Source organism: Oenanthe melanoleuca, chromosome 4, assembly GCF_029582105.1.
Source record: "Oenanthe melanoleuca isolate GR-GAL-2019-014 chromosome 4, OMel1.0, whole genome shotgun sequence".
NCBI lineage: Eukaryota > Metazoa > Chordata > Aves > Passeriformes > Muscicapidae > Oenanthe > Oenanthe melanoleuca.
The window spans coordinates 13,240,050-13,254,476 of record NC_079337.1 but is presented as its reverse complement, the minus strand read 5'-3'; the positions used below and the strand labels follow the sequence as shown (position 1 = coordinate 13,254,476).

Genomic DNA, 14,427 nt, shown 5'->3' with positions numbered 1-14,427 from the left:
GGTAGCAAACTGGCAGACATTGATGTGCATCAGGATTGCACATAATTAGAGATGGTTGACTTGAAATACTTTGGGTCTCTCTTCAGAGGATAAAGCAATTAAACAGCACTTTGTCAGTACAAAGTACAACTTCAATCTCTTTCAGTGCTATCATGTGTTTTCAAAGCTGACATTAATCGGTCCCAAGAGCCTGAACTCAGAAAATGAGAAGTTCACAACTAATGGTCATATTTAAAACATGTGGTTGAAGTGAACCACCCAACCTCACACAGGAGTACTATGGCTGAATTAAGATTTGCCTTTAGCCCTTCAGAATAGCATCCAACAGCCCCAGGTGTAAATCCCATCTGTCAATGTTAATTCCCTCCTTTCTTCACCTACCAGGACTCCTCCACCTTCAGCAGTTAGGAGGAAGCAAATCTAAAGGAAACAAGCTCATTAATTAGCACAGCTGGATTAATTTCCTAAATGCCATTTACCTGGCCTCCCTGAAAACAGCAAGTGCTTTGTAATAAAGAAAGTCTGAAATTACACCAGAATATGCAGTTTTAAGGCAGAAATTTATCAGGACCAAACTGAGTTTACACTAACAATTTATATTCCAGCATTTCCTATCTTTTGAGAACTTTGCATTGCATCACTGTCAGAGAACTCCACGTTCCTTGAATTTTCACTTCATGCAGTCTCAAATAACAAGACAAGATGTAAATCTATGTTTGTACTGCTGTGTCACTTACTACATTTGCAGCTTCAAGCTTGAGAAATTCTTGCTACAGAACCTCTTAATACTGAACACATCCAAGAATCTCTTCAAGGGCATGACTTCACTGCAAATCTATTGGTCTATGCAATAACTGCAACACAGCACAGGAACATTACAGAGTTAGGACTTACAGTGCAGCAACCACAGAAATCTCCCAACACTAATTTCTATCAGAAACCTTTGTACCACCTCAGAAAAGTGAGTTTCTTTCAGTTTCACCAATGCCAGCACATAACATATCACTATTTTCCTCATTTGACACCAAGACAGGTCCCAAGCCCTAATTCCAGAATGCTTCACAAACCACAATAACATCACATTTCTGTCTATGCTTTGCCACTTGAGTTCATCATAAATAAATACTTGCTTGAATACCTGTTTTTAAAAGCCAAAATGCAAACTCACCTCATTCCCACCAACAGCTTTGGTTAAAATTACAGCAGAAGACACCGGAGGTGGCATGCAGCCCACTGTCTGCAAGCTGAAAACAACAAAAAGAATGTTACATTCCTCACAGGAGGCAGCCACTAAGCAACCCACTACCTAAACTACCAAAGAGCCAAGTAGAAAGTCTTATCACCTGTGCAGTGCAATCAGTTTCCAATCAGCTGCAGCCCTGCACTAGGAAGGGCACTCCTGCTGGCAGCATTTCTATGCCATCTCTCACCAGTCACCACAAACACTTAACCTCTGTGACTTCACTTCCCTATCTGTAGTACTCTAGCTCTCATTCACAAAGATCTCTATAAATCTATTACAGACCTCCAGATAAAACCACCTGACTGTCATCAAATCATCAACAGCTTTTTCTTACACTTTAGAAATCCAAGATACCCTACTATTATTGTCATTTTTGCCATTGTTAGTGCAGCAAAGTTATTGATGTGTACAGTAAATGCTGTTGCAAAGTAAGAAAAAGGTGGGGAGCTATCCTTTGTTTTCAAAGACAGTCCACAAAACCACACCACAATAAATTACAATTAAATCTGGGACTAAGTAAAATAGGGCTTCTGAAGAAAAACTGTGTTGTTTTGAAAGGAACAGTAATGCAGGGAATAAAATAGATTGCAAAATTCCCAAAAGTGTGGAATCTACATGTGATTTCAAGTATTGGAGCTTGAGATTCTAATTCAGAACAATCAATTACTAGTGGTGAACTACTTTGCATTCCTAACCATCTCAGAAGAATCCCTGAGAAAGGCAGTGTCAAAAAGCTGCAGCAAACAGAAGTGTTAAACCCAGGCACCAGGGTGCAGATTACAGTGCAACTAATATTCTGCAAATATACAAAAAGCTTAAAGAGAAGAAAACAGGTAAGTGACAATGACAGTCTTCCTTTTGTCAGCTACAGACACTGTGGGAAAGAGGAAACCAATGTAAGCATGATACAAATCCAACCACAAGGTGCCAAGCACCACCTTGGAAGCACAGAGCACCTTCAGCTTAAAGTGAAATAAGCTAAGGTAGCAGAGAGTTGTCTGGCAGAACAAGCTCATATTGAAAAGAAAAGAAATACAGGAAAAATAAATTATGCAGGAAGGTTTGGAAATATATAGGAAAATATACAGCAGACATACAAACAAACAAACACATGGCAATTCTGATGTCCATGTCCTACACTGTGACACTGTTATCTATTTTCTATGTGGCAGCCAGCTCCTCAAACTTCTCACCTGCTCTAATAAGGAGTGGGTTAAGTTCAGAGTTACCCAGAGAGGTAAAAAATGTGTGTAAGAGCATTCATCTCAGTGAGCAGGGATTTTCCACACTATAAGGGAAAGATTTAAACATACAATCTCTGTTAACCCTCTCAAAATGAAAATAACACATTTGGGATTAAAAATAAAAATCACTACCAATCAATATTAATCTAAGAAAGCCTGGTACGTAGTAAATGGACAGACTTTTAATTGAGTATATTGAAACATGCACCTGTAAACTTTTTTTTCAGTTTGTATCAACTACACAATTCTACCAATATACAAAGAGATTCCTCCAATGCCCAACTACTAGAGATAACAACCAACCACTAACATATTCCACTGGATCAGGCCATGCTATCAGTACTAACATCAGGCATCCAAACACCTGCTGTTCTACTGATAACACTACAGACAACTGAGCAGTAGGGTCTGAAGTCACGTTTTAGATGTGAAAACTCCAAAGCCATATCTTATCCCAAATCTTTGCATCTCATGCCTTACCACTTGTGCTGTAAATGCTATATGCTAAAAGTGGAGAAGAGGTGAATCTGTCCATACATTAATAACTTGCTTCATGCTTCTTTTCAAATAGTCATTGTCAGTCAAAACCTGGTCAGGTAATAAAACAATTAACTTATGCTTGGGAGTATGTCAGTTTCTCCTCTATTTTATACATTTCAAAGTAACTGCAAAGCAACAAACTTCCTAATATCATCCCAAAAAGAGAGGGGGGGGAAGAAAAAATCCCACTCAGCTGTAGAAAGACAGATGAACAGCTGGTACCACCCAAATCTGCCTCTCAAATAACACTTACAGCAAAACAAACCATTGGAGAGGATGGGAGAATAGACCATGCATTCTGATGCAAAATGGAAAAGGTTCTGCTGGCTGTGCCCTTCAGGTATAACCTTGAAGCAGTGGAGAACTGCAGTGCCCAGGGGAGCCACTCTGCCAAAGTGGCTCTGCTTCATGCCCTTGGGAGCACATGCCTGTTTTGCCTGGACTTTTTGAGGGCTATCAACCAGACTCCACTACATGCTGTGCTAAATGTGTGATAAGGAAGTAAATTGGCTGCAACCTGTCTTGTTCCCTTCCCTATTTTCCTTAGGTATTTTAGCATTTCTAAGGGAATAAAACTACAGCTGTGGGGCACTAGGATGAACTTTTGTTTACACAGAGCTGCCATAGCACAGCCCCTCACATCAACTCCTCACACACATGCTTTGAAATGTGTTATTCTAGAATTAGGACAGAGCTCAGCATCTTCTGCACCTGCATCACACTGTACAGCTCCCAGTGCAGTGTCTGCTGCTCTGAGCATGTCCTGAACAGTATTTCTCAAGAAAGCACTCTTAAAAAAAACCCCAACCAGACCACCTTAATTAAACTCCTCAATCTGATCATTCTTTCAATGAAACCTCAATACAACTGAGTTGCTGCACTAAAAGATAAAACAGCCAAATCAGAAGCAGTACTCAAGGAACAAGTTCTTGAAAGGCAGCTTGAAGCAAACAGAAGTACAACAGCTCACTAGTAAGACACAGACACACTCTCATGACAAATGAACCTGGTTTAGGCTCCACATTAAGAGAGGTAAATGTACAAGTATTTCTTTTCTTTACAAAAATACACATCCCTAGTTTTACAAACAGTTTTACAGGTGTGCATGCGTATACATACAATTTTACTCGTGCATGCAACAGATCATGTCACTTAAGTACTAAGAACCAAAGTGCATAAGACTCATGGAAAAGAAGGAATGAGAAGCTTTATAGAACCAAAACCCCACAAAAATCCCTTTCACCTTGCACTTGAGAAACTGAAACTCCATGGATTAGGAAGGAATTTCGGCTACTGTGGAAAATTACATATCTGTCCTAGCTGAAAAAAAACTTCACAATTATTTTACTTTAAAGAATATCCTTTACTACAAATAGCTAAATGCAAATGAACCTCATATAACAATCTTGTTATTTCCTTGCTTTACTGACACTATTAAGCAAAAGATTGTTAAATTTTAATTGATGTTGTCTCAATGTCACCTTTTCACTCTCATTTGGACCAATTCATACTTGATGGAGCACTAGGAGAAAAGCCTCCTACAAACAATATTAAATGCTCCTTTAGGTTTAAGCCTTGTAGAAACATAAACATGAGCAGCTTTTTCATTAAACTTTTAAGACAAGGAACTCCCCAAGCAATGTTTCACCAAGCAGTAAGAAACAATGGGGATTCTTTCAGCAGTTTTCTGAAATAATTGATTTTTGCATTCAAACATTCCAGTATATCTGCATGGCACTAAGTATTGACCTCTCACTCCAAAAAAAAAAAAAAATTCTTTTTTATTTTACGTAGCATCTATCCCTAGTACACCATCAACACAGCTTTGCACATTGGCAGTGTACACCCAAGATTTAAAATACACTGTTTTCATGGCAACTTAGTTTCTGCTAATCACAAAGTTCTTGTCCTACGAAAATTTTTCTTTTTTTCTTCCATAATTTAGCTGGAAGCAGAACCCCTGCAAGAAATGCTTGATACAAACTACCTAAAAACAGAAGACTGCTATGTGGTATACACAATATTTACTCACTGATTTGTGCTTTTCCTTCAGCACTCCTTTTCTTTCCTCCCCACCTTCCCTGTGACCCAACACATCACTTAAACTGTGTTTAGTGAAAAACAAAGCTAACATTGCAACCTCCCTACACATAAGACTGTCCAGACTTTCTAGAAGTGAGACCGGGTTCCTGAAGGAATAATCTGGGGCATGTACTTTGTTTTCAACAGCAAAGTGCTGAAGCACAAAAAACAACCAGCAAAATCTGTTCACAATACAACAAAACACCAGTTGCAAGATAAGCACCCCTTTAAGACCACAGCTACAGATATATTTCGCTCCATTATGCTTAAACATACCCTTTTAAAAGCCATTCATTTATAGGTGTGATTGATAACAGCTGAAGAAATACCCATATTGCTGTTGGGAAGAACACAAGTGTAAAAATCTGGACAAAAAGGTGTAGTTTCACATGCATCAAAGCACTTGTCAGCTCCTGCAAAAGAAAAAGAAGAGAGGAAGTTGCAGTCATAACAGCTGAAGTAAAATCACGTTTGTGCTTTAAAAACTAGGATCAGCTTTATAATACAAAAGGAGTGCATGTCAAAAAGGCACCTTTAGGGATCATCTGATCTCCTCTTTAATAATGAAGTACATCTAGACAACATAAAAGCTGTCTGCTCCTGGGCATTTTTCCACAAGAATTGTCCACCACTTCAATAATAGTGTAGCTCTCAGAACAGCAGCTTTTCAGCAGGCAGTCTTAGCACTTTGTCATGGCTTCAAAACCTGTGTTAACTGCACTGATGGCTGTTTACTTTACTGACTTCTGATACCAAGAGGCATGAAAACTTGTAGTGAGCACATGATTTCAGGTTCTTCTGTCTAAAGAGAGCCACAAACTGATTCTCATTTACACTGGACAGAAAAAAAAAAAAAAAATAGAGGATGTTTATGGATGTTTGTATTACCAAGCATTCATTTGTGGTGTTGGGGGCTTTTTAATGTTTGTTATTTTTTCCTTAAAAGCAAAGTAATCTGTAACAGACTTTGATTATTTATTGTATCAACAGACAGGAAACTATAGGAAAACAAATTTGGCTGATGAAGAATAACAAATAAAGAATACCAAGACTGTATAACAAGCTAAAAACTGTTAAGCCATAAATTTCAGCGACATAAAGTGTAAAGCATCACTGGAGACTCAGAAAACAACAAAGAAAAATTTAATTTTAAATCACGTAAGAGCACTCCAGAGAGGTGATCAAGTACCCTTAAAGAGAAAAAACTCTTCAGCTAGCTCTTTGTCTCTCTGTTTCTGCCTTTTCAGGCATTTCAAGGATCTTCAACACAGGTTTTTGAGTACAAGGAAAGAGCCTTGTACATTTTAACTCATTTCAAATCTCACAGACTGATAATAAAAATTCCTCTTCCTTTCTCTCACAGTAACTTGTGCTCTTTTCAAGTAAACAATGCAAAGAACCAATGGTACTCTTATTCAAAATCCAGTTTACTGGGATTCTCCAGCTGACACTTCAGATGCATTAAACATACCTATCTCTCACATACAGTAGTACTCTTTTAATTTCATATTTTTACAATTGGAAAATGCCTTAAAACCAAAGGGTTTTAAGAAGACTCTGTGCTACTTCCAAAACCAAAACCCAAGACAAAAAGAAAGGTTCATTGTAACTTCCAGGGAGCAAGGAAGGTGATACAACACAGCCAAACTGCTGCATGGAGGAATGCTGTATTAATGGAATAGATCTTTGCAGATCTAAATTACCAGCCTTGAAAATGTCTCCAGTGATTGCCTTTGAGAATAGTAACAGTTATTTAGAATAATTATTATTATTATTATAATAGTATACTTTAGACTAGATAATCACAGAATAAATTATGAGGTAAACAGCCTTCACCCTCTTAAACAATTTACAAGGGTTGTCCAAAAATACATCTGCCTTAAAAAAACCTCAAAAAAGTTGCTGGAAGCTGCTAATTATGACTCTGTTCCTGCACACCAGACAGAACTGGTTACCTTGTCTTCACCGGTATTTCACACCCTTTAGGGAGCTTATCCAAGCCTCTCCCTGGCTGGTGTGAGTCCCTGCTGCCATCCAACCATGCCTCTGACAGTCACAGCCAGAGTCCTCTGAGCAAATACTCACACAGAGCAAACAGTGTTTTCAGTGGCTTGCCAAATTCCTCCTTGAAATGGATAACTCAAGTATGTGATTTAATTTCTGGGGCCCTACGGGAGGTATTTGCTTTAAAAGAGCAAGCTATCCAGTCACTGCAAACTGAAATAGCATTATATTAAGGTGGAATCAAATGTTCTTGTCAGAGAACACAGAGTATTTCTACAAATGTAAGAGGACCTTGGTCACCTCTGGTTCTGAAAGTGTAACAAGGCCACGCTCTTCTTGAATGTTGCCAATTATTCTGTAAAATGATTTCTGAATACGTTGGCAAAATTTTTTGAGCATGCACTTACATAGCAGATTAAACCAGAAGTGTAACCTTAAAAGAGCATCAATTATTTCTAGTTTTGTCAGATTTATGAGAAGGCCTCTGTTAACACTTACAAACTTTTCATCCTGTCATAAAGCATACCAAACACTAGTTTCCATCTAACGAATACATTATCTAAGGTAGAACAACTGATACACAGGTCAAAAACAAATAAAGCCAAAAGCAGAAACCATACACTTTGCAATCCAATAAAAAGTCATATTGAGTAATAATACCAGTTTTAGGTTGTGCCTTAAACAACTAAAACATGCTTCAAAGTATTTTAAAAAAACATGACCTGGCCACCTAATACATATAAGGATTGTTTTTATTATACACTTTAGAAAGTAATAGCACAAGGTACAATGTGAGAAATTATTTTCTTCATCTGTCTTCTACCCCCATGGCAGAAATTCAGGAAAGGCCTAGTTTCTTCATGAAGCTGGGTAACAGCACCAGCCCCAGCTGCTGCTACCAAAACAATCTGAAATCAGCTACCTGGACATAAACATCAGCTCCTGTAAAAGCTTAATTTACATCAATATATTGCTTTTAATACCATAGATGGAAAAAAAATATGTAAGTTCAAAGTGAGACATGACACATTGCCCAGAAAACTGTCAGCCACATCACCTTAACTGGAAGAAGCTGGATGTAAACTAGCATGGAGAATCTAATCAAGACTTTGACAATGCTACTCATTTCTCTCACAGCTGCTTTACAAATAGGTTTCAAGGATACAGACTAGTGAAAGGGAAAAAAAAAAAATTACATTTTTCCCTCTGCATGCAAAGATTCATAAGCCTGAAAGAGGAAAACTCCACTCTATTAATACTACTCAGTTTATGTTTTGGGTTCTCTTCTCTGTGGAAGAGTGCCCCTCCACAGCCTATTTCCATTAGGATTACTTACCATCCCAGGCAAACAGATAACAGAACTCTTCCTCCATCCCCATAAGGCTGCTACAGAACTGACTAAAGTTTCTCAGTTCCCTTACACTGTGTCCTGGCAGAACTAGAGGCCCTAGTGCCAGAGCTGCCAGGAGACAGCAAAGGAGAGGGCAGCCATCAACTCAAACACGTCCTCCACTTGAACCGCCACTATAACCATGACTCCAAGCTGTAGAGACTTTTTTTGTTATGGAATGCACAGTGCTCATGCAAATCCCAGTTCACCAGGAGAAAACTGGACAAAATTGTGATGATTCTTTCAGGCATTAGTATCATGCAACTTACGAGTAGTATTCCCTGTTAGTCAACAGAATAAATGAATCAGAAAACTAGATTAGCACTAGAGATGTGCAGTGTTTCATTTCAACTCTGGCTGCTCCTTCTCTTCTTGGCACATAGCCATCATTTCCCTTCTCTATGATTGCTTTACACACCCCTTTATCTCTTCTGAATCCCAGACTATTCCTCTTTGAATAATGCGTGACACAAAATTTTAAACAAATCTCGGTGCCTGTGACGTGCACCAGAGTGTAGGCACCTCAAATCCACCCATCCACAATGAAATCCTATGGGAAAAGATTGCCAAGACTTTGCACTTGTATATTGACATTGTATCTGCACAGGAACCCCTTTGTGCTGATCCTAGCTGCTGTTGTGGCCTGCCAACCAAAGTAGCTTAAAGCCACCAGGTCTTTGTTTCCACCAATCCAGCAGTGAGCAGCTGCATCTCACCCTGATTTGGGTTTAGAACACAATCAGGATGTAGATCCAGTCTCCAAATTGTGCTCATCACTTCCATTTAGTTAAAGCTGTACAGAGACAAACCCACCCTCTGTGGATGGGTGACATTTATTCACACTATATTCATCCTCACTACTTTGTGAAGCACTTTCTGAAATCAAGGAGGGTTATTCCCTAAACATCTATCTTCTCCTGCTAGCCATCCTCCCAGCACCATCACCATTCCAATTACATTCAAATCTGATCAAAAGGAACACAAAAGTTTTTTAGAGCATAACAGGAATGAAGCAATGAGAAATTACAGTACCTCAGTTTTTAAGGAGAGTCCACTGTTAAAGAATATAGCTGAAACGGCAATGTAAGTTATGGTAATTTCTGGTTTCAAGGGTCCTAAAAAATACAGACATAGAGAACAAAGTGAACTACAGTCAAAGGGATAATGATATGCATATACTACATCAGAGTAAATGAGAATACTTAAATACCTGGAGAAAGTCTAATCAGTAAGGTCTCTAATAAAAAGAATGGCATTTCTATCAAGTTACAGAAAGCATGCTATTAATTTTTAAATAAAGTAAACTAGTGAGTATAGAGTGAGTTAGGTCATTGTATAAATTTGACTTCCATGATTAGAGGCCACTGGCAACTCAGGTAAATTCTAGAAATTTGAAAATGGGAAGTCTTTCACAGTTCTGCCATCAGAGTATCCCTACACCATCAGCAAACTCAAACCATACACTCAAATAAAAATATTAGCTGGTACCTTCACAGGGCCATTGACATCCCTCACACAGCAGAAAATAGTTCAAAATGGTTCATTCCAGCCCCACAATAAAACACTTCAGACACTGCTGCAATCAGATCAGCAAGGGCAGATGCCTGTACTACCAAGAGTTCCTCTGTTTTAAAGGCTTACATTTGTATATGTTTATATACTTTTTATCAGGGAGGTTAAAATATTGTCTTTTTTACACTCCTATAAAAATGATGAATTCTCTTAATACACTTTGCCTTCCGAGGCCACCAGGCATAAAATGTATGTGCTCATTTTTTCATGAGCATTCAACAAGATATTATGTTAGAAAGAAAATATTAGCAGTCTACTTAGGACCAAAGTAATATCCTCACTCTACAAGTGACCCTAAGTTGTCATGAGCAAAACTGAAGCAGCCTTGACTTGCTGCTCCAGAAGAGAGAAACCTTTCTGCTCCCTCAGATGAATGATACATTGATGGTCACACTGGAGTGAGGTCAATGATCCTTAAATCAGAGGGACTTGATTGTACAAGTCAAATTTGCATCTCAAGTCATTTCAGCCCCAAATTCTACTCTCAGAGAGAATTTGTTGATAAGACACTAAAAGTGCATGTGCCAAACAAAAACAAAACAAAAAAAACCCAAACAAAAACAAACAAACAAAAAAAAAACAAAAGCCAAGCTACATAAATGAAGCCTACGACAAAAATAAGACAGAAAATGCAAGAGTTACAGTTGCAACAAAGCACATGACTAGTTGCAAAATTATGGCATGTTAACTGAATAGATGGGATTAAAAAATCCCCAAAAGATTACAAAATATATAGCTCTACAGAAAACTATATTTTATAGACACAATTATCTCCTTTTTTCTAATCCTTTAGAAGATTAGAGTATCTATGTACATGCAGATACAACAGACAGGCAGTGGGTTAGTCTGGCTAAGACAGGGGTTCTTCCAGGACTCATTTTTTTCTGGCTTATGGTTTTTCACTGGGCTACCTGAACTCCCTCTCACAGGAGAAGCCTCTACCACCAGAGCAACCACACACTCGTGGAACACAGTGAACTCTGGTCACAACAGAAAAATTCTTTTCACAAAGGAACTAAATGACCTCATTTATCAAGTAGGAAAACACACAAAAATGGCTTGGCTTATGTTGTGAAGGTGACAACAACACAAATCTTTGTTATTTATGGCACAATCTTCCACGGGTATGGATGCTGGACCATCCATACCAGGCCCTGCAAATTACTGTGCATGGCTTTGTCAGCTGGAAGATGTCAAACTAAGGTTTTTTTCATGTCTTCATAATTCACACCCCTCACCTCTTTCTGCTTTTAAAAAGAAATATTTTTCTTTCTCAGAGCACTGAGATCCCATAGTTTCAGAGAAGGGGATACCACTATGGGGAACATGTGCTCACTCCTTTCAATCAATGCTTCCAAGATTTTTCAAGCAAGTTGTCCCACGAACAATACTGTGTCAAGGCTTGACATTTCTTTGAGCAGGATAATTTAATGAAGTGCTCCATCATAGTGCCTCCAAGCAGGAAGTGAGCCGAAGAAAAACCATCTCCTATTCTAGTTAAAAGGATCTCCCACATGGCTGCTAACAATTAGCATGGCACTCAAAGCAGAGAGGGACAAAACACCTGATACTATCAATTTCAAGTCGTCTCTAAGGTCTGCTGAAAACACAGCACGGATCCTGCAAGAAGTTCCACGTGGGCTCTATTCACTTATGCAGAACAGCACACAGATGTTAGAAGGGATCCTTGTACAGCAGGAATTTGCCTACCCCGAACTCCACGAAGTACCGGAGCCTTAGTTGCCACAGCATGTGTTCAGAGCCATTTTTTTTTTTATTTTTTTTTTTTTTCTTCCCAGAACCTAAGAGGTGGGAAAAGTTTGGCTCCTCAGTGAAAAGCTGTCTATCCTCAAACTTCAGCTCTGTTAAGAAAAATTAAAAAAAAAAAAAAAAAAAAGAAATTTAGAAAAAAATCCCTGCGCCTATAAAAGCACAGATAGATTCCTTGTCCTCTCACATAACATGGAACTGTTAGAGGAATTCTACTAAAGTGTTTTACATCCCTTTTCTTAAGCCATCAGAGAAAAATTAGGAATAAGAAATACAAAGTTTAATTTTTTCTTGTAATCCATAAACATCCTATGAGCTGACGGTCCAATGGAAACTAACCAGGAGACACCCCGAGCCTTTACACTTATACAGTGTTTACGTTTAAATAACAGTGGATATTTCATCAGCCGGGATGAAATACAAGCCCTCCCTGCTTAGCAAAGGACAGATCTGCTTTGCTCCCTGTACGCATTTTTGACACCAGCACTTCCCACAGGAACAGTTTCCCTGTTTTCACGAGAAAGCAAGAGGGGAAAAAAAAAAATAAAAATAAAAAAAAAAATCCAGAACTTTAAAATACAAGCGTTCTAGTATAAAGCGAAAGAAAAAGTCTGGCCGAAACACGGCACCTGAGAGTTTCCCACAGGACGCTTCAGCTGCAGCTCCGGGAAAGCTCCCAGGCGGCAGAAATCCATACCCTGAGCTGCCAGGACTTCATGCCCACAGCTCTGCAAGTTATGACTTAGTTGAACAGGAGCACATTCAGAGCCAGCCACTACTTGGCTCCCATCGTTCCTAATCCCAAAGGAGCAGGACACTCTTCCAGTGCCGAGCAAAGACACGGGGACACACGCGGGAGCGATTCCCGTGTTCCTGAGGAGAGCGGCTGGAGCAGGGAAGGAGAGGAGCCGAAGGAGGGCAGGGACCCCTCACGGGCGGGGCGGGACGGGAGTTGGCAAAGTCCCGGGGCTGCCGGGCGCAGCGCCCGCACTCACCGCCTTTGACGCCGACGCCGGGCTCCAGCCGCGCCACGGCGATGACCAGCACGATGCCGAGGATGAACCACTCCTTCCGGAGCCGCTCCAGCAGCCCCATGGCGCTGCCCGCCGCTCCCCGCCGCCCGGCGCCGCTCGGTGCGGTTCGGCCGGGCTCGGCCCGCTGCCGCTCGGCTGCTCGGGGCTGCTGCGGGCGCGGGGCGGGGCGCGGCCCCACCGCCCGCCGGCAGGGCCAGCCGGATCCGCTGACAGGAAAAGTCTCACCCACCGCCGCCATCGCTACCACGCACCTCCTAATAGGCGCGCAGCCCCGCGCTGCCGCCCGCTCGCCTGGTTACGCGCTGCTGCGGCCCCTCGCCGGCTCCGGCTGTCGCGCCCGGCATCCCCGCGCCGAGGCGCACACCGCGGGTGGCGGCGGCGGGAACGGGACAGCGCCGTGGCTGCCGTCGCCGGGCTGGTCGGGGAGAGCGAGGGCACGGAACCGGTGCCGGCGGGCGGGCGCAGCAGGGTTGTGCGCTCTGTTTTGGTAGATTACAACGCCCGCGTGACGGCCGGCGCTTGACGCGCGGGAGGGCGGGCGCGAGCCGGGAGGCGGGATCCGGGATCGCTCCGTGAGGGCCGAGGCTGCGCTCCTCGCTCCGTGAGGGTCGGGCTGGCAGGGCGAGCACGGGCAGCTGCGCTCCCCGCAGCCCCGGGAGCGAGGAGCGCCGGGGCCGCCGCCGCGGGACGCGCCTGCTACCGCTGTGCGCTCGTCCCGCCCGTCCCGGCCCTGCGCCGCCGCCAGGGACACGTGGATCGGGATCGCCCTGGAGTTGCCATTGAGCGCCTGCCTGTCCGTTCTGGGCAGACCCAAAGGCACCTGTCCAGCCCCTGTCGCGACATGCCGACAGCATTGCCCGAACCGAGCCAGCCACTTCCCAGTGCCGGGCGGTTCCCTGGTTAACCTCACTGCTATAAACACTTCCATTAAAACAGTATCGTAAAACCTCATCCCGGGTGCTCCACCCGCGCTCTCCGTTCCCTATTCCCGTCTTGCGGCGCTTCCCCGATGGATTCATGGTGGCATTAGCAGGGAAAGATAGAGCAGGAGCCACTCTATCTCCCAGCGGCTCCCGCCGGCCCTGCCCCGTCCCGCAGGGCTCTCCCACGCACGGCAGCGCTGTTGCGCGATTCCCCAACCTTTTGGGGAAATTCATCCTGCACAGCCTCTGCCGATGTGTTCAGGCTTCAAGGAATAGCCCTGCCACGGGCTTTCTGCTACTACGGACAGAAACGTTTGAAGCTGAAAGCTCGGCTGACCTCCAAGATGTGTATAGCCACTTCCGTAAACAGGGATACGTCAGAGCCGAAATGTTTGGATACGGGAGAGAAAGTGCCTTCTCCCACCCGCAAGCGGATCCAAACTGTGCAGTTTACAATGATTATGCATTTCACTGCTTTACTAAAGTTTACGTGTTGATGCTTGCTCCCTTCTCAGGAGGGAGAACCAGAGCAAAACCTCACCATACTTGCCCTGTGCAATCACTGCAGGTTGTCTATTTTTGGGAGAAAATAAATGCATAATATGTTCATCTAGAGCAAGCTGTG

At 42.2% G+C, this 14,427-nt stretch overlaps 1 protein-coding gene across 3 annotated transcripts in view; it reads right to left on the bottom strand.

Moving 5' to 3' along the window:
• Positions 1–13,327, bottom strand: part of SLC10A7 (solute carrier family 10 member 7) — a 135,417-nt gene extending 122,090 nt beyond the window's left edge. Inside the window, exons 1-4 of one of the 3 annotated variants that reach the window (XM_056490354.1) lie at positions 12,841–13,122; positions 9,536–9,618; positions 5,386–5,522; positions 1,169–1,244 (exon numbers count right to left, since the gene is read on the bottom strand). In XM_056490354.1, the coding sequence (XP_056346329.1) occupies positions 1,169–1,244; positions 5,386–5,522; positions 9,536–9,618; positions 12,841–13,117 (573 nt within the window). In that variant the 5' untranslated portion in view covers positions 13,118–13,122. Of the gene's footprint in view, positions 1–1,168; positions 1,245–5,385; positions 5,523–9,535; positions 9,619–12,840 lie in introns of those variants that run through there. The other 2 variants (XM_056490353.1, XM_056490355.1) reach the window with 2 other exon arrangements.
• Positions 13,328–14,427: the final 1,100 nt, after the last annotated feature.